Source organism: Bacillus rossius, chromosome 8 (assembly GCF_032445375.1).
Source record: "Bacillus rossius redtenbacheri isolate Brsri chromosome 8, Brsri_v3, whole genome shotgun sequence".
NCBI lineage: Eukaryota > Metazoa > Arthropoda > Insecta > Phasmatodea > Bacillidae > Bacillus > Bacillus rossius.
In genome coordinates this window covers 34117886-34139578 of record NC_086336.1, presented here as the reverse complement: position 1 = coordinate 34139578, position 21693 = coordinate 34117886, and the positions used below count along the sequence as shown (strand labels likewise).

At 35.7% G+C, this 21693-nt stretch overlaps 1 protein-coding gene across 1 annotated transcript; it reads right to left on the bottom strand.

Moving 5' to 3' along the window:
- Positions 1 to 18595: 18595 nt before the first annotated feature.
- On the bottom strand, positions 18596 to 20625 carry LOC134535307 (uncharacterized). The gene is made up of 2 exons (XM_063374376.1): positions 19797 to 20625; positions 18596 to 19131 (listed from the first exon to the last, which is right to left on the bottom strand). The coding sequence occupies exons 1-2, from the start codon at positions 20623 to 20625 to the stop codon at positions 18596 to 18598; spliced, it is 1365 nt and encodes a 454-aa protein (XP_063230446.1).
- Positions 20626 to 21693: the final 1068 nt, after the last annotated feature.

Sequence of the window (21693 nt, the reverse complement as noted above, 5' to 3'; positions counted from 1 at the left end):
GTTGGGGATGGAAAAAAAAAAGCAAGGGGGTTTTTCCCTTCTGAAAGTGTTTTATTAAACAAAGGGTCCGCGCTACAGCAGATGGGGAGGAAAAAAAAAGGGACAAACTTGGCGGACGAAACTTACAACCCAAAGGGTTTACCGGGAGTTTCCCCCACCCCCTCGACAATGTTGCCGTTAATCTTAAGTTTTTATTCCGAGTCACGTTCGCCGAAGACGGACCTTCCTGGCAGGACCGCACCTTCGCCACAATACACCTTCAAAGTGCCTGCCTCTCAATTATTTACTTATTTTCACTGTGAAAGTAGAACTGTAAATCTTTACACCCTGAAGGTGGCATCATACACTACTTTGTTTTTATCGCGGGGTGAACTAAGAGGTAGGCTAAGGCCAGGTTGATAAATTAATACGTGAGAAACGCACGAACAAAAAAAAAAAAAATTAAAATAAGCACGAAGCCAAACAGCAACTCAAGCATCGGCCAACTTTCAACTTTTTGCGTTTTATCTTGCGTTTTCACCATCTTTAGAAGTGAAAATTTTAAAAACGTAAACCTAATGCTTAAAGTAAGGCTTAAATTTCTTTTTATCACATGCATTGCATTTTCATTAAACTTAAGTATTGTACAGTAGGCTATAATAATTTTAAATAAATAACTTCACTCACAAATAAAATATATAATTATAGTATGCAGGCAACACCTGTACGCTAATATCCGCACAAAGTTATTCAAAAATTTCTTCAAGAAAATCATAAATACGCTAATGAAAAATATATAATCAAGATTGAGCGTGAGACGAATATTTGCGGTTGTATTCAATGTTTTGTAAAAATGGAAATGGGTAAAGCAACATTTTTCGCTGATTCATCATATGGCAAAGTATACTTGAAGCCTATATGTAAATGTCTGGTTTACTTTGATGATTGGACTACAGTACCGGATTAAAGAGGGTTTACTGTAATATGTAAGCATTGAAATCATCACGAATAAAAAATACGATCGCTCATTATACTGCAATGAGGTATGCCTGCGTAGGAGATAGATAATTCCCTTGTGATTGACAGTCGTCTGCAAGAAGCGTCACTGCCATAGTTGGCCAGGGCCATTCAGGTCGCGTTTGCTTCCACACTGGATGGCTGCGATTGGTGTGCGCCGACAGTTGACATGCGCCTGTAATAAACCCAACCAACCGCGACACACAGACAATGCTTCAAAGTTTTAACAAAGTTCTTGTCTGTGAAATATTTTCGCGGCAAAGAGATGGCCCTAGTAAAATACGTGTTTAAAAAAAAAATAACTATATTGTTATTTCAAAACATACAGAACCTTGTTAGTTATAAAGGCATTGCTGTGTGTGAGCATGCCTTCGTTTCGGGTACACCCCTGCACGCCGAACTCCGGCGCCTTGATGGAATTCCTGTGCCAAGTGTCTGCGCCCTAGGCCCTCGTAGGTCGTTATCGATTATTGTTTACGGACGGCACTCGGCGGGAGAGCCGTCGAGGAGTCGACTTCCTGGACACAGACACCGGGCCGCCTCCCCGGCCACGCAGAACACCGACTGCTGCAGAGGCGCAGAGGCGCACAGGCGGCGGAAATAATCACCGTAGTTTTTTTTTTTTTTTGACGTGACAACGTCTAATAAATCGATAAACGCCGGCTGCACGCACGAAAAAGTATCCCGTTACGCACATTGTCCCGTTACGCTCATTGTACGCTTGCGCCGCATCTATCTCTCTTCCACCCGATTGGAACAACCATCGATTTGACTTTTTCGAGGCACATTAAATTTGAAACACTCCCATTCGTTTCCTACTTTTCCTATCATCGTCCTATCCTTAACAGAATAACACAGATTGGAAGAAGTTAAATAGCAAACAAGTATAAAAGTTATAGTTAAAATAATCTCTTCGTTAAAGTAATAAACATACTTGAATTAATGAGTGCTAATAAAAGTAAATTTATCAATTAAATTGTAGATTTCATTTCACTCCTTCTTTGTATTCATACAAAATAGTGATAATTCAATAAAAATGATTCATTTTTATTCATAAAGTATGCAATCATTTCATCAATGTTTTATTACGACGTTGTCACGTTAAACTATCGTCCGTAAACCGACTTTACAGACAACCAATTTTTTAAAATTAAATGTAACAGAAAAATATTCTAGTAGAATTACAATTGTCAATTTGTACATTTTCATGAAAACCACCGTTTCATTAAAAAAAGAAAAAAAAAGTAGTGTATGCAGTAATATTGGGTTCGGATTCTTAACACGGTTATTTATGCTTTGTGTTGCCCCAGTAACTCCAATAGTTAAGAGTTATTTGCAAATCGTTCCCCTGAACAACTTTCCAGTATTAACTTCGTACATTAATAAGTATAATAAAACAAAATAATGTTCAATTATTGAATGTTTGACTATGCCACACATGGTTAAAAAATTGTCCTTGAATCAAAAATCATTTTTAAAAAAAACTTATGCATCGATTTTCGTAAGAAAAACTCATTATTATCTCTGAAAAGGTATTTCATAATGTAAAACTAACAATATCCATGTATTATACAAATTTTAAATATATTTCTTCTAGTACTATAAACTATTTCTTGACAACTTATTTCCTAAGAAATATTTTGTAAAAGTACATATTTTTTTCTGTATATATAGGGATTCTAAACGTTTGTGGGTTAATTTCCAAACAAGATAAAATTCAAATACTCATATCTTAAATTTTCCCATATTATTTTGGTGGAGACTGATGGAAGAAGAGACATTGTAGAAATGGATCACTCGATGAAGATTTCTCGTCAGAATGCTGATGGAGAGATAGGGTTTAATGAAGGAAGATCTCTACGAACAATAAATAATATTGAAGGATGTAGAACTTGAAGATGTCTTAGGAAGAGAGAAGACAACTTGGAACAGGGATAAAGTTCGAAGAAACAAGAGAATGTAGATATGAATTGTCAACATACTAATGATCACCAGTAAGACCTTTGACGGAGGAAGAGAGAGGTGGTTTCTGAAAACTTACGTGGATATGAAGCTTTAAGGTGGCTATTTTGAAATCAGACAAAGCAGTAAATGTAGTTGCTTAATTTAATTAATATGTACCAAAAATATGCTTTAAGGGATGAAAAAGGTATGGGGTAGTTTTCTTTTTAAACTCATGTAGGTAGTGACCTCTTTTTTCCTGCATTATATGTGGAACAGTAATTTTCTTCTAATTTTGAATGTCATGTGTGAAAATTTTCATAAAGAAGTACCAAATTTCTGCTTAAAGGGTGGCAGACAAGTGTGCAAAATTTCATCGCAATCGCATGAATAGTTTAAGAACGCATATTGAATAAACAAATACACAAACCGACAAACGTAATTTATATATATATATATATATATATATATATATATATATATATACACACACACACATACACATACACACACACACATATTGACAACCTCGCAAGGAACCCGTGAGACGAGTATACTTTTAAGTTATTTTAAAGCAACCACAGAATATTTAAGAGTTTTAATATATGTCTGCATTTTTAGTGGATTTTATCTCCTAGTGTCCACCCAGTCTAAAGGCTAATGTGTCTGGCTGGAGCGCCAAGGGGCCCGGGTTCGACTCCCGGCCGGGGAGGGGAATTTTTCAAATCTTCACCCTGGGTTCAGGACTGGGGCGGAAGGCCACGGTATACCATTGCAGAGAATCAGCTTGACTGGACAAGCATAGGGGCGTCACAGCTGCCACCACCCTGGCGATACCTGTGCTCACGACACCTTGGCCAACACCAGTGGCCTAGCCAGGATTTGTGTATTGGGGGAGGGGGGGGGGGGGTTAAGAAGCATGGTTCCTTCCCCTATTAAAACGGGGAAGTCCGGGGGTCCACCCTCGGAAAAAAAAATTTGGTTTTTAAGGTGTATAATAGTGCTATTTTAGCAGTTTTCGGTACTTAACTTTAAATATTGTAATGGTAAAAATATTTTTAATTTTTTAATAAAAAAATTGTTTGAGTAATGAAGTAAGAAATTAATTAAATATATTTTTATCAATTCAAGTACCTTGTTTATGTCCACTCAAAATCATAAATCATGCTCAAAGTTTGACAATACAAAAAAAAAAGGATTAAAAGATTTGGGTTTCGGCAGAACTTCTATTCCTGGAAACAATTAGCTTTAGCTTGAAGAGTTACATGACACCATTTCGTCGTCTCAATTCTATACACATGCAGCGATCCTTACACTTTCGGAAGCCCAAACAACACCTGCTTATAATTACCGCGCTGGTTAAATACAGTAGGTGTAAGATATTTGAAAGCTTGGGACCCGTCACGGCGTCACAACCTTATCTAGGATCCAGTTCGATGTCGAAATATACAAATTTCGATGCAAAAAAACTTGAAAATTTGAAAAATTGTTTTCCCCGTGTGAAACTGACTGCTATTCTTAGCCTTGATTTGTAAGATGCAGAAGCGTCTACAGAGTGCCTTTATAACAACACATAGGTAAATTGTTTGTATTCTCCTAACACGGTCCTGATCTGCCGAATCCGGATCACAAATAAGGTCAGCTCTTATTATCTTCGCCACTCGTCAATAATGTAGTAATGATAATGAAAAATGTCAACAACGGTAGATACTAATAATAATTACGATTATCTGGGTCGTGATAGGTCTTACTGACTTGCCCTAGGACTTTTACCTGTTATCAACTCTAAATTCTAATATCTTTGAGATAGGCCTTCTATGTGTCAACGGAGTACAATTATGCTGTTTGATACTTACGAATCTAGCGATTTCGCACGCATACTTATGATTAATATTCCTATCGATAACGTCCTCTTGGAAATCTATGGAGATCCATGATTATGCATCTGGTTCAGTATAAACTCCATACAGAAAACAATAAATTAATTCTAGTGTTTGTTACTGGCCGACTCATTCGACTGCAAGCACAGTTACTTAATATTAACTTTATATTTGTTGCCTGTCCTCTTTTGCGGTTTATTGATAACATTGTTTTTAGTGTGAGTGTGAGTAGTGCAATCCATGATAATGCCTGTGGTTACAAGTCAACCAAACACCTATTATAGTCCTTATATCATCGTCATTACCTAGTCAGAATTATGACGTCATTAAGATAAGTTTGACACGGTAACCAAATCCTAATGAAGTCATATTGCTGGCTAGGTATCATTGAAAGAAACTGAGCTGCTCAAGGATACCGAAAAAAAAGGTTGTCTAAATTTATCGAGACCTACTTGAAAGCACTTAGATTAATAAAAAAACATATTCCCTATTAACACGCCTCTGATATTCTAATTTCGCATTTTTATGAAGCAGATACCATCACCTAACGATTGATGTGGTCGTAAAAAACTATATACCATTATACTAACCCGAAAATATTTACACAACTCGTTATTGTTAGAACGCGAGAATTGCGCTCATCCAGAGAAATAAAATATGTTAAAAGGAATCATAAACAATTTAACAGATTGTTACGGCTTATTAACGACGCTGTAGTGTTATTAGGTTTTAGGGTTGATACGTGTAGAATACTAATTAATTTTTTTTCTTGACTTTGATAATCGGCCTCTTAAGTCTTACCGGTTTATGTTTCTATTTAAGAAGATCAATTGGAAGTAAGTTGCACTTCAAACATCTTTCGATACTATTAACTTGATGTTCCAACAATTTAAAGTTTAATTATATACGGAAAATAAACACAAACATACACTTTGAGAGAAAAAAATAATAATACTCTGTGAAGAAAATTTCCTTAACACAATAACACAATTATTATAAAAGCAAATGTTTGCTAATTAAGGCAGATATTGATATTTTTCTGTCATAAAATAAACAAATTCGAATAGTTAATTCCAACAAATTCTTGTGCTAAGAAATCCTTACCTGGACAATGATTTTTCTTTCTCTCAGTGCATGCTTCAAAGATATTTAAAATTTTATTTTCAATCACATTTATATCACAGACCTTACTTACCTAACAATATATATTACATATGTAAACACTATCACATGAATATCTTATCCTAAGTGGAGTGTCAACCCTACATTGAACACTGAGCACTCAGAAAATAGACTTGCGTTTAAAAAGTGAACAATACTTCTTAACTCGATCTCCGAAGTTCATACTTCCAGGGTCACTGTCATCAGATTGTTCTTTTCTCCAAAAAAAGGCGCGTTCACTGTGCAGCAAGGTCCTATCGATGAATGCCTCTTCTTCCGAACTGATGGAGTTGAGAGACACTTGGCTTTGAATTCCCAAAAGGATGTTAATTACTGAGACCGGTTGTTCCTCCATCAACTGGTCCAAACAGATATCTATCGCACATATTGACACCAGTCTTTCGAAACATTTTCCACTGTACAGCACTATTGGGCTGAGTGCATTTTTCTTCCCTTCCGCTTCTGTTGTGATGCATCCTTCGTGTTTTTTGTTTACCATTTTCCAGAAACTTATGAGCTGCGCAGAATAGAAGGGTGCATGATGATCTGGACAGTCATGGTATTGGAAGTGCGTTATTTTTCTTGATTTCTTTTCTTTGTTATTTCTTACGGTCAAATTTATCTGAGTGTAGTATTTATCAATGATAGTCTTCTTCCAAAGAGTGAATTCTCTGACATTATACTCAAAGGATGATGGACTATTAAGCCAAGAATGTTTTATTGATTTACCCCTGTCAAATCTTACAATCACTTTTGTGTCACTTTTCCATGTCAAGTCCCAGAATATGGGGGATGAGATATTAGAATCCGATGTCCTGACGAGCATAAACTTTCTTTCGATGTTCTTACCATCGACAAAGTTTGCGGAAGTGTCGGTTTTGATGTTCTCGATCATTGATTTACGGCGCTGATTCGTAGAGCCGTTCTGCCAATTATGGACGCGCTTAGTATTCATATTCTTTAGTTCTGTTTCATGCACTTGTATCGCAAGTAATGTCTTTATCAAACTAAGGCCTAATTAGGCCGTCTTCGCCTTATAAAAGACTCCGGTACGATATTTTTAGAGTTATGACAGGATATAAAATGTTCAATCAGTCGGTGAGAGTAGGGTTAAATGAATACGCCAAGATGTAAACAGATAAATTAAATTATGTTGCAGAAGTGCTAGTGCTGAATGAAATTATCGTAAACCTCGTATCGAGAGTTAATTTCACGTAAGATAAGAGTCCAATCTCAAAACATTTAATGTCCATTAACTGAGCTAAGTTATCCAGAAAAAGTCAAGCGCAATGTTTTTAGAATGAATCGTAGTTGATTACTGGACATTTACGGTTCATTTTCCATTTCTAAGCATATAATAAAACATGAGAACCGTGCATGTGATAGATAGAAAAGTTTCCATACTTATAAACACGAAAATCTTAGCTTTTTGAAATTACAAAATCATAATAATTCTCATTCGAAGTAAATCAAGGCTCGATATGTAAGAACATATTTCTAAGATAATTCAATTTTTCGTATCTTTATCGAATTTTTTAATCAAGTAGTTAGATCGACCCCTTCTTCCTCTATTAGAGTAAATACTATAAAGTCTTCAAGTTAGACATTAACGATCGTTGTTTTACAGAATTATATAGTGCCACGTAAGATTAAAATTTATGATTCACGACAAAATGTTTTTTTCCTTATGATTTTAAATATTGTTATGCATGCATTATAAGTGTCTTTTCAATAAAAGTAATGGTAGCACCATTATTTTTATCCTTCTTTCGGTGCATTGGAAATTGTTTTGTATGCAAACAGCAGTTGGTTGCTTAAACATCGCTTGGCAGGAAAAATTATCCTTTCCACGGTGAGCATAGTACAAGTTAATATATTCATAAATTTTTACTCGAAACTATCAATAGCTTATTAGCTATTAAGTGAACCCTGTGTTGTAAGGAAATTAATTCGATTAAGTGAGGTTAAGTGAGTATCGGTATTGTTATTGTTGTGTGAAAATAAAACATCGATTAATACCATAGGTCATTTAATTACTTATTTACACGCATGGTCCATGAACTAACGAGAATAAACATGCATCTGAAGTGGTCAAGTGGGAACGGAATTCGAGGAACATTGCAAAATTCGATTTAATACTAATCAAAAAGTAAAGAATGACATTATTCAAGAAAATGTAGTGGTTCAAAGTTGAGATGCTGAATCTTCGTTGTTGCCGGGCATTTAGCATCATCAATGGCACTGATATAGTTCCTGTGTGTATTATGTGGTACAGACACATATCGGCAACGCAGTATGCCATCGTCCTTCCGATACCGTCATTACCATGAACGACAATTGGACCCCACGGAAACTGATTGGACAGCAGTGCTTGTTTGAAGTAATGCTGGTCTTGCTTATTGACTGCTAGCAGGAAGTCAAGGAACAATTTAACATCAGGAATACCAGTCTCTAGCCAGTCTAAGTATCTAAAGTGATGGATTACTCTCAATTGTCCAGTCGATCTATGACAAATAGTCAATGCGGTGTAAATATAATGAGCTCTCACATTGATCTTTTCTTCTATGATAATAAACTCTTTCAATATTGTATGATCTTGATTGACGGAGAAGTACCGCAGGCTGGTGGGTTGTGATTTTTGCTTGGTACCATTCAACATAACAATGATCCTAGAGTTTTCCTGCCAGATCATGTTCCAAAAATCATCGAAAGTGGTTGCCATCGGTTCTTGCGTCGCTATAAATTTATTTCTTCTGTCAAATCCACTTACATAATTCGCATTTATGTAGTCCGAGCCGTTGTTAGATTTAAGAATCACTCGTGAAACGTCCCAGGATGGATAGTCCAGACTTCGATTTTTCGTCTTGTTTTTAGGCAGTTGGAAGTGGTCGCAGTTACCTTCGATAGGTGTATTGATGATGTCTAAGTGTTCTTGACAGATCATTTCTAGGTACCTCGGGTTTGTTGCTCTTCGTATATAATCTTTAGCTCTAATAAGTGCTAGGGGATTGGCAGCCATTGTCGTAAAAGTAACTTCAAAAAGACCCTTTAAAATTACCAACAGAAGTGTGATCGCAACGAAGGGTTTCGTTACACTAACTTTGTAAAGATAGAATCCAAGTATTATTAGTTTGATAAAGAGCTGAACTTATTATTCATGACGTTTTGTGGTTTGTGGTTTAATATATTGATACATTTTCCTGTCATAATGTTGAGTAATAATGGAGTGCAAACAAAATGGACTTCAGTCATCGATTGATAAGAGCTTGCTCGAATTCAAACTTATAAACAAAAATATTGTTAGACTGTCAGTGAACCTGATAACCTACATGCACTTCTGCATGTGATGAGATAGAAATCGCAAAAATAATTCACAATTCGGTGGGATAGTTGCCAGAAAATAAATTATTACATTATTAATAAAAACATAATTATCCAAAGACTCGATGCTTGAATGTCTCTGTTGTCTGATTCTAATCACAACTGATGGTATTGACACTGTTGCTGCGTTAATCAATTGGAATATGCAGATATCTACGGCACAAAACGTTGCAGCTCTCCCGGTGCCAGTGCTACTAGAGACAACTATTGGACCTGGCGGACTCATCGAGGCTTCTTGGTAAAAATACCGTTGCCTCTCATTTACTCTCCTTAGGAAACTTATAAACGTGAATATGTCAGTAATACCTCCTTTTGGCCAGCTCAAGTATTTAAAAAAATGGAGAGTTCTTGATTGTGCGGTATTTATATTAAAGACGTCTATAATTTCTTCAACGTAATCACTCTGCAGAACAATTTTATTAAGGGTAAATGTTAATACTTTCGATTTGTAATAGTCACTAATACAGGGCACTGCACTTTTGTCGGCACCATTTAACACTACAATAACCCTAGTACCTGCCTGCCAAACCATGGTCCAGTAGTCCTCGAGCGTACTGTTCATAGGTTCTTGAGTCACTATGAATTTGTGGGTGTGTTCAAAACCATCTACATAGTTTGCGTGGATGTAGTTCGATCTCTTTTTGAGCAAATACACCCGAGTAGTGTCCCAGCAGTTGATGTCTGGAAAGCGATTCTTCTTAATATTTTTCAGTTTCTTATATTCTATGCAAGGACCATTTATTGGCGTGTTGACAATGGTATGGTGCTCTCGAAAAATCCTTTCGATGTATTTCGTTTCTGATTCAGTCACTTGTTGCAAATAATGACAGCTGTTGTGAATTGCAAAGAGGTCTGCCAACATTATTAAAACTTTTAGCTCAAATAAGCAAAGAAATCGGAATAGATTATGCAACAAGCGCAATTGACTTCAGACTAAGTTCCAGTAGTACTAAAAACTGTTTTATAACTTTTTTTATCGAAAATTTTATTATGTTTTTGTTAATTATCAATGACTCTTAACCAGAGGGGAGATAAACGGTGTTCAAGACATGTGTTTAGTGTTGATACATTACTTGGTTCAATCAAAGAGAATATATAGGCTCTTATAAAATCCACTATGACTTTAACATAACATTCTTATATTTAGGCACGTATACTCGTTCAAACTGCAATATTGTTTTCAGTAGTTAGTTAATGGTCTAAATGACGTGTATTAATTTGAGGTTTGCCAATGACGTCAGACTTAATTAACCTACTGTTCGGCTTAGTATCAGTTCTTGTTTGTTAAATTGTAACAATAATGTTACCTAAATATCTTATCGCATGTGCGTCAGTTAGGAGGAAAAAGGGCATACATAAATAGAGGATTAAAATAGCAACCTTTTAGATGAACTCCGGTCCCAAGTCAATATAGTTGTGTTCTTTAGTGAAGAGCGATTGAAAAACTGTAACATCAGCTGTAACTCAAATGGGTAATAAAAATTCTAAGACGTTGAGCTGTCACAGTCTCATGCGATTGATGAATAAGCCAGACGCCCATACATATATCTGTAATGAGCACGACGAAATAATGAACATAAAGATACCAGGAACATTCGATGTATCTACGGCTGCTGAAAACTTGAAGAAAAACAGATATTCAGACCTACTTTATAGCAGGTATTCATGCTTTGATCATAGCCACGTGATTCTGCAAGAGGACGAAAAATCTGGGGACTACATTAATGCAAGTTACGTTGATGGCTTCAAACATCCTAAGAAGTACATCGTAAGCCAGGCGCCTTTAGAGACGACAACCTCAGATTGGTGGAAGATGATATGGGAACAAAAAATTGAGCTTATCGTTATGCTTTGTAAACTTGTTGAAAACGACAAGAGCCAGTGCCACCGCTATTGGAGCCCAGTTGAAGGAACAACCCTCGAATTTGGAAATTTGAAGGTAAAAACGATCGAGGTTATTTCGACCTTCAAGAATTTCAAAATTACAAGTATTGACGTCACACACAAGAATGGAGGTCACTTGAAACTCACTCATTTTTTGTATGAAAAATGGCAAGAACATGATATTTCTCCTGCAGAGCCTGACTTTATTGACTTGGTAACAATGATAAAGAAATATGATCGATGGGCATTGTCCCAAAAATCAGTGGATGGTTGGAAAATGGATCCTAGTAGTCCAATATTGGTTCATTGCACCAGTGGGCTAGAAAGGGCAATGACATTTTGTGCTGTGGATATCTTACTGTCAAAATGTAAAAGAACCGGTAAAGTGAACTTTTTTTCTACTGTTTTAAACCTACGGAAGCAATGATACAACTGCCTGTCTGATGTAAATCAGTATATTTTTTGTTATAGAGTTTTATATTACTATGTTCAGTTACATTATAAATTAAATTTCGATAGCTATTCTATATTGTAAAAAATAATCTCATGTATCACTAATCAACTTATGCTTTAGTTATAATTTTTAAATAAAAGTTCTGTAACAGTAAATAAATGAATTTATTTTTAACTCACAATATAATCTTTTCTTAAGTTCCCTTTAACTATACACAAACACCTTGCTATAAACTAAATCATTGCATAATTATAAATAATCTTAGTTCAAACAAAACAAAATAGAAAGCGTTGATACATTTCTCTTTCTCAGACCGTACTCAGTACTCGTTGAGAGACACGTAAAATTTATTAGACAGTAAAACATCTTACACACTTGGTGATCCACATACCAACGCCTGAACTAGATTGTATAGTTCACCAGCGGCGACATACTGTCTGGCACGTTCAGTACAACGCAAATATTGTTTATTAATATACGCAAGTGTGAACTCTCTTCCCGTCACCATAATTATTCATATGAGCGTCGTAAATCTGTTCAGATAAAGATGAAAGATGACATAATTTACGAGCCTCTGTTTGAATGTCCAAGAACATTTGGGTTTATTAAAATTGTATAATTCGATTATAACTGTTTAGACAAAAGCGAATGTTATTATTAAAATAAGCTTGTTTAATACAACGCAATTGACTATTCTAACAAGATTACAAATATTTATTTAGGTCAGAATTCCACTACATGATTTCGGGTTTGTACTTCTTTCTAACATATCCTTAGTGGAAACGCTTGCGGGATGCCTAAATCAATTCTTGTTATCAAACTGGGTTTTAACAATGCGGAGGGATCAAAACAAAGGCTATCAATTATCAACTTCTAGAATTTAGTGTGATTTACAATACAAAGTAAGTATTCATCTTACTACGAATGAATTACGTGCGCATGAAAATATCTCAAGCAACTTACAATGAAAAATCTAAACGTAGATATACATCACAAACAACAATATTTAAGACTATTTCAATTTTAATTTTCTGAACAATCGTTAATGCACTGCGCTTATTACGTAATTTTAAGTACAAACAAGTAGTATTGCTTCTTAATCAAGTAAGTGTTACAAAATTTAGATATAAGGCAGTATAAAAAACTTCTTTTTAACATAGATTCTAAGTAACTGGTAACACAAAACATAGTCATCTAAATGGTTCATGAATCCATACTTTTGCTGGCGAACTTTTTTTAGAACACTAGGCAGTGAAAGGGTTCCAGTTTCATCAAATTGTGCAGTGCATAGGTCGAATACACAAAACACAGCGGAGCTACCAATCCCATTAAGACATTGCACAATTATAGGAGCAATTTTTTTATCAGCCGTTTGTCTCTCTAACTGAAAGCACATCTCTTTAACAGTGCAAAAAAAATCTATGAATGCATCCGGCTGGTGAGAAAAATTATCCCACGGCCAAGCAGTGTATTGATAGTGTGATATTTTTTGGACCCGGCCAGACTCGTGGGTCAGACTTAACAAAGTTAAATTATAATGTGGCTTGATACTGATCTTCAAGGTCTTAATCTTAAACTTATCACCCACTTTCACACAGCCTTCTTTCGGCGACCAGTATTGATAACTTTTATCATTTAATCGACTCATCAGCACTATAATTTGTACTTTGTGATTCCACACAGCTTGCCAAAATTTGTCGCAGTCATCCTCTTGCAAGCTTTTGATGCACATGTACTTCCGCTCGAAATGATAACCATCGACAAAACTTGCGTCGAGGAATACTTCCTTATTCCTAAGCTTAACGCGGCGGTGAAGAAAACGTACAAGCTGCACACCATCTTTCTTCGCACCTTCTTTTTTACGCTTATTCTCATTCTGAGCTGACGTACTATTTTCCTCTTCTTTTTCTTGCTTGGGAACTATTGAGTGATATTCCGCGATGATACTGGTTAGTGAATCAGGTTTGTTCATGAAGTGTAGAAAATCACTTCCATTGATATCTACAGCGTAGTTTATCGCCATTTTCCGTAGTATTTTTAGTATCGAACTTATCTAAGCTTAACCACTGTTGTTTGTTCGATAATATCACTTTTTGAACTAATTTTCATTTCACGCTGTTAGAACTTATATACTCACCGCCGTGACCGGTATTACGCAGTTGAATAGTAATTAACCGCATTCAAACATTCCCATGTTACATGTTCGACCAAATGTGAACAACGCCATCAATGGCATTGACCTCACATTGCATGTTTTCCGACTGTAAGCATTAACCAGCTAAACTTTATGCATTCACATTGGCTCCGTTGTTGGAACTTTTCAACGGAAAGAATTGGATCATTACAGAAAGATAAACAAACTTTGGTCACGTAATTAAGCATACTCTAATTTTCTCCAACAATGTAACTGTTAATAACTAATAATGTCAGTTTTTTTTCTATTAGCTAATTTGAGCACGTACGTCTTTGCTTGTATCAGGAGACTTTAAGCAGTGCTAAGAACTTATGAAATATAAGAATATTGCACTAACATCAAAATATTTGAATTTCCACAGCTTTGAGTACCGATGCTTGTTTCAGTATTTGCTATCCAGCAATAATGTGCCTACCTTGATCGATGTTTATTAATTTGTCCGGTCATGGGTTCAGTGACTGGAAGGTATCATGACGAGTGTTCAACTTATGTTCAATTCATAGGTATTGACCTCGATCGCCTCGGTCTAGATTAGGCTAATGTAATTGCACGAACCTAATTATATTTTTGATAACGCGTAATATAGAGCCCGCACGGTATGTTTGTTCTAGCTTAAAATGAACGTAATATATTTGAACGCCAGTTCATTCATCTCTATACACTAAAAACGCAATTTTAAATATTAATTTAGTTCATATACGCTAAGGCGGCGGACGGCACGGAAAATTATTGAAGAAGTGTTGGAGTGTCATAATAAAACTCATACGGATCTCAAACAAACAATGCTCCAACAACTTCTAGAAGCGTGAACGCATAAATGATGTCAACCCCCCAGATAGCTTTCACTTATCTTCACTCGTTACATACTGGAAGATCGTACCAAGGGTATAGGTCAGGGACATTTTCAGAAGGAAGATTAACAGCATAGTATATTAAGCTTTAGCAACAGTAATAATTACGGTCAATATTGACTAGTTGCCGAAATTATCTTATCACACATAAAACTGAACTTGACACCCGGCAATAGTAACCGTGCGTACATTGTTTGTTTCGGGATGGCATCATGTGGGTTTTCCCGAATTTAGATCACGTGTTAGGTCACCATTTTGGGTATGTTTCCCAGTTTGGTCACTCAATTTTATTATTATTGACTCCTAACATTAAAGGTTATCGGAGTGTCTCTGATAACTGGAAGTTTGGTCCATAAAAGTAGTCACTCCGATACTCCGACACATTAACTCCAGTGAATTCATCGTGAACACAGTAGCAGCGTTGGGGTAATTATTATTTAATTATCATAAATTATACTTGCATGTATTTATTAGCGATATAAATTAATTAAGATTTTGTTTAACTAACTTTAAAACAGTTGTCAGAATCATAAAAATGAAGACATACCAAGCTTTGAATTCGGAAATCCAAGTACCGATAGAATGGCCGCTGGAGACCGCAAGTGGCGTTATTATATCGCTGGTGGAAACTGCGATTTCAATTCATAATCGCACGGATTGGAAAGTCGTCTTTACCATCGGAGACGTTTCGGGTATGATTACTCAAAATGAGACCGGGCACGGATATCGCTTTGAAAGAACAGAAGAAATGTAAGTTTCCTTCGTATTCAATTGTGTCAGATTTTGCCTGCGTCTTTTCTTATTTCGATGTTTTAACTTTCTTTTCACTGTTTTCAGAAATCATCCAGACATTTACAGAATTGATCTGATTCTACCGATCAAGTCTGTGTTGGTAATGCCTTACCCTAGCGGTTGTGGTTACGAAGAAGACGAGTCGAAGTAAGTATTCAAAAAATGGTTGACTCAGAAAAGCATGTAGGTTAGTTATTATAATTTATCTTTAACTTTCAGACAAATCGTGGACATGAATGTAATGTCCGATCACGTCATTTCACAAATGATTGTATCGGATCCTGACCGCCAATCAGTCATGACTGCTGTACCAATCCTCGAGAAGTAAGCACTTTATCTATAACTTAACTATCGATATTTCTACCATATTTAAAAGTGTTTTTTTTATTTATTTACAACCATTTTCACAGGTTTTTCGAGCGAAAAGGTATCAGGGGCCCCGAAAGATTCAACCATACTCTTCAATCAACGTACCAAATCAACAAGATCAAGCGATTTAACAACATAGTGTAAGTGTAAACATTCTTTGGTAACTATAAGGGTAGATAGTGATGAAAATAAAACAATGTCTACATTTTTTGGGGCAGCTCTGTTTAACAATGAAACAATTTTTAATACTCCTTTATAATTTTCAGGTTAGACAACCAATCGAACCAGGTTAAGAAGGCAGCTTCTTCCATCTACATCGAGCAGGTTGCTGAGGAAAAATGGAATATCGTGTTCAACGATCGCCTGTCACCAGCGTAGTGAGGTATTGATGTAGTTTTTAATCCGTTCTAGGCCAAATTTTATAGTTGCCATCAAATTTCATCAGAAATACGCAGACAGATTACTTAAAGGTCAAAATCATAGCCGAATTCCGGCAACGGTAGCTATTTTAAAATGAATGTTTTCATTCCCTCAATCATAAGATGTTCCTCACAACTTAATTTTAATGGTATACTTTTGTTATAGGCGATTATAGTGCAACTTGAAGGCAGCATACTCCTGGATTCATCATTTCATGATTTTGGTTATAGTTATATTGTTGATTTATTTTTGCATGCTCTTAAATTGAAAACTCTGATATTGGTTTAATAATTTTAAATAAAACATTTAAAAATCATTATTAATTTAGTTTTACTCATCCCACAATATACACTCCACTAGGTAACCATTTGCTTTTATATTTTTTATTAGATATTGCAATATTGTGACATTGTGATCTTCAATTATCTCGGCTATCTTTCCTGCGTTGGTCTCTTAATTCTATTATTATTAATACGTAGACATAACGAGTTATCAGAGTGTCTCTGATATCTTGAATTTTGGTCCGTAAAAATAACTCTCGACACAGTTGCTCTAGCGAGCTTATCGTGAACACAGCTGCAGCGTTGCGGTAATTATTATCATAAATTATACTGATATGTGTTTATTTGCGTTATACATTGGTTGAGATTTTGTTTAACCAGCTTCAAAATAACTTTCAGAGTGATAAATATGAGCGAATACCAACCGTTGAATTCGGAAATCTTAGTACCAAGAGAATGGTCTGTGGAAGTTGCAAGAGACATGATTACAGCAGTGGTAAAATATGCGATCAGCTTTCATGAAATGGGTTGTAAAGTCGTCGTAACCATTGGAGACGTGTTGGCGATGATTCTAAACAACGAAACGGGACAAGGATACCGTTTGGAAAGGGTAGAAGAAGTGTAAGTGTCCTTTGTATTAACTTGTCAGATCTTGCCTACGTCTTTTATAGCTTGATATTTTAACTTTTTCTGTTTCCAGAAATGATGGAGAAACATACAGAATTGATCTGATTTTACCAGTCAAAATTTTGCTGCTAGTCTCTCAACCACGCGGCTACAATTGCGAGGAAGAGGAGTCAAAGCAAGTATTCACAAGTCTTTAGATTAATCAGAATTCTTGACTCAGAGAAGCATACGGCAGTTATTATGATTCATTTTTAACTTTCAGACAACCTCTGCCGATGAACGTGAGTTCTAATCACCTCCTTTCGCAACTTATTGTGTCGAATCCTGACCGCCACAAAGTTTTGACTGCTGTACCAATCCTTGAGAAGTAAGCCTTTTTCTATAACTCAACTATCGATATTAATATCTTTCGCATATTTAAAAGTGTTTTTTTTTTTTTAAATTAATTTAAAATTATTTTCACAGGGTTTTCGAACTTAAAGGCATCAAAGGCCCTGAAATTTTCAACCATACTCTTCAAACAACGTACCAAATCAATAAGATGAAGTTTCTCAACAGCATCGGGTAAGTATAATAAGCTCATATATATTTTTAAGACGGTTTTTTTTGACGATGTACCACTTTTTAATACTTCTTTATGATTTTCAGACTGCAAAAAAACTCGAGCCAGTGTAAGTCGGCGGGTCCCTCCATACATGTCGAGAACGTTGCTGACGAAAAATGGAATGTCGTGTTCAATGATCGCCTGTCTCCATACTAGTGAGTTGTTGATCTAGTTCTTAAAGCTTTTTTAATTCGTTCTAAGCTAAGTCTTACAGTTGCCATCAATTTTCATCAAAGTACGCAGACAGATTACTTAAAGGTTGAAATCGTAGCCGAAATCTAGCAATGGTAGCGCTACTTTGAATAGGTTTTATTTTTTCCCTCAAACATAACATGTTCCCTACAGCTGAATTTTAATGATATTTTTTTGTTACAGGCGATTTTGGTGCAACTTAAAGGTGCATATTCCCGAATTCATCAGTGAATAATTATGGTTCTATTTATATTGTTCGTTTATCTTTGGCTGCTTTTAAATTTAAGAATCTGATATCTGTTTAAAAATTTTTAATAAAACATTCAACAATAATTATTAATTTAGTTTCACTTGTCTTACAGTATACATTTCACACAACCATAGAAAACAGAATTGCCATAATAGGCACCATGACACTGCTTATATCTAACCTGGTGAGAATCAAAAGGAAAAAAAAAACTCACACACTACTTTAACTGATACGTCCATTTCTTACAGCACTTAATTTCTATTATAAAAGTCTTGAGATACCTCAAAATTATCAACAAATAAGAAATCTAGAAAAGATCTAATTTTCACTTTCACTTTCACTTGAGTACGGCTGGTCACAGTCGGCATCAAATTTCTCGAAAATTTTCATCATTTTGTGATCATTTCTCTTCCAAGCGACTTGGTAGGCCGTCAACCTAGAATAGTCGCAAGATTCTAGGTTCACACTAGTCTCCTGACACATCCAAGTTACCAGCTCGTAATCCTCATTGATGACAGCTAAGTGAAGTGCAGTACTTCCTGACGTTCTGTTAGGTGCGTTCAGATCTGCTCCCATGTCCATCAAGACTTCCAGCAGCTGCACTGCTTTTTGCCCTCTGTGGCGTCGTGCAACAATATGAACGCACTGGTTTCCTTCATAGTTGAATTGCTGCAGCAGAGGATTGTGCGTCTCGTCTAGCCACCATCCAGCTCTTAGAAGCAGGGACATACACCCATGGCGGGAAATGTCATGAAAAAAGTTGTCCCCACTGTTGTTTATAGCGCCGAAAACCTCGTCAATCACAAAGGACTCCATTTCCTTTGGTGAATTATCGGAAAGTGGCTGGGTACTATCTCGAAGCAATACCAGAGTACGACTGGGAAAAATTTATTTTGAACTAGCAACTACCATATTACTTCCTGTGGGAACTCCGGATAGGTACTGCATGTTGGAATGAAGCCAATTTATAAATTCAACCGGTCCATAGGTTTTCCCGAAGATAACAGTCTATGTTTATTTTTAATACAACATAAAAACAGTCTACTATTTTCCTACTATACAAAGTTAACAGTAGGTATCATTATGTCATGTAGCTATATTTGAACAAATAAATGGATTATTAAACTATTTAGTAAGAAAAAATTAACTTTTTTTTGCCTTTGCATACACCAAAAATTTTTCTAAGCAATTATTAATTAGAATTTAAAACTTACAAAGCTTAATATAATTTAAAGTGCCTTATACATTCTTAGTAACACTTAAAAAATTTACGTGCTATAACAGTCTCAGTTTACAAAGATCTTTAGAGCTTACGGTATCACAGGTGCAAAGCCAGTGGTTGGCAATATTTATAAACTATACACCTCGAGAAAAAGAAATGTGTATAAAACGACAAACGAACCACGTGGTGAAGCTTGCACGCGAAATTTTTATATCTGCAACAGTGTGTCGATTCTAGTGAGTTTTCTTTCATCTAGATATCTTTGGCTCATCCCCATTTCTCCTAAAACATATATATGAATGGCTTGATAACAGAAAATATAATCACCTGCGTCCCAATTCAAGCAGCTGTACTCTTGTCGTTCCATTTTCTGTAAAGTGCTTGCTACTGGAACCGTACCTGTGTATTTGAACTGGGTAATACAAATGTCCAGGATACAATATACCACCGAGCTACTGCTACCATCATTGCAATGAACGAGAACAGCCCCAGGCTTCCATCCAGCCGGTTGATTTTTTTTTAAAAGAGTATACGTGTCGTTCAGGCTGCACACAAAAGACAAAAATATCAATGGGTCATTTCCATTGCTATTAATTGGCCAAGCAGTGTAATGATAGTGGAAAATCTGATGCTCGCGGTTCCCTCTGTCAGACAAACATAACAGTGTTGAAATGAAACGAGATCTCTTGGTGACTTTCAGAGTCTTAACTCTAAACGATCTACACTCTATCTCACTCCCTTCACAAGAACTCCAATACTGATAGCTTTCTTCATCTGTTCTTTGGGATATATTCACGATGGTAGTCACTTCACGGCACCAGGCTGATTCCCAAAATTTCTCGCAGTCTTCTGCTTTCGGGTCACTTACGCAAATATACTTTTTCTGTCCGTCGTATGCGCGATAACCGTCTATAAAATCAGCTCTAGGGTACCTTTTTATGCAGCAGAGAAATACAAGTAACAGTTGTCGACAACCTTCATTGGCAGGCTCATTACCAGACTCCTCTAAACTTCTCCGGTTCTGCTCGATGATATGGTATTCTTGACGGATGAGGTCAAGCGAGTCTGGACCGTCCATAAGAAGTAGGAAGTCAATCGCAGATAAGTCTTCTATTTCAGCAGTCATTTTCACTCACTTATAGTTTCAGCAAAAACAAATGTTGCACTTGTCTTTCAACTCAATTAGAGAAGCAGAAATAGGTCCTCACACACAGGGAGTCCTTATTAAACTAGTAGTTTGTTGGTCCGTTTCATCATGTATTTAACCACTCCCTGTTAATTAATTAAGTAAATAAAAATGTAATTAAGATACATGCTGTGCACATCAGATTGGAGACAGACATAAGTTCTAAAGTACACTTAAAATTATAAACATGAGTTTACTTTTTATAAGGCGGCGAAATATCTAATAAATAAACTATAAGTTCTATGATACTTCAAGATCATAATTTCGATGTATAGATGATTGTATACCTTCAAAGATATCTGACACCATACCTGATTTTATGTTATATCTCATAATTGTGGTGGTAGACTGATTTTCAAAGTATTGATGCATTTTGCTTTGAATTTAATAGTCTCTACAATACTTCCACTTATATAATTTTGAAATATTTAGAGTACACTCAGCATGTATAATTTTTTTAAAATTCACATACTTTTTACCTATGGCCTTTTCCACGTGCCCTTAAATTTTCCGTTTTTTGCTCGTTACTTTTAGTACTTGGAAGAAATATTTACGAGCGCTCGTAAACTTTAACTAAAAAATAGCGTATTTTTTTTCTGTGACCATTAACCTGAACATTTTCATTACATTTACCCAGAAACATTTAAAATAATTGTGTCATTCAGTGGGTGCTTTGACTATATCTAGTAATTGTAATATCCAATTCAAAATATCAAATTTGGGACAAATTCTAGCTGCTAGATCAGGACAATTATGGCAAATCTAATGTTTTGATAGTTATCAGCGAAAGTGGACCATAGAATGGAGGTTTTTTAAAAAAAGATTCGTTTTTTCGACACATACGTCATCGGTCCGTACATTGTGAAATGGTTAACGCTTGTGTCTGTAGAATATCACACAAAATTTTATCCAAATTTTGAATACTCCGGGCGACAATACATGACAGTAGCATGTGATTTTTTGATAAATTAAATAATTTTTCTAACTATTTGTGATGTGTTTGTTTAT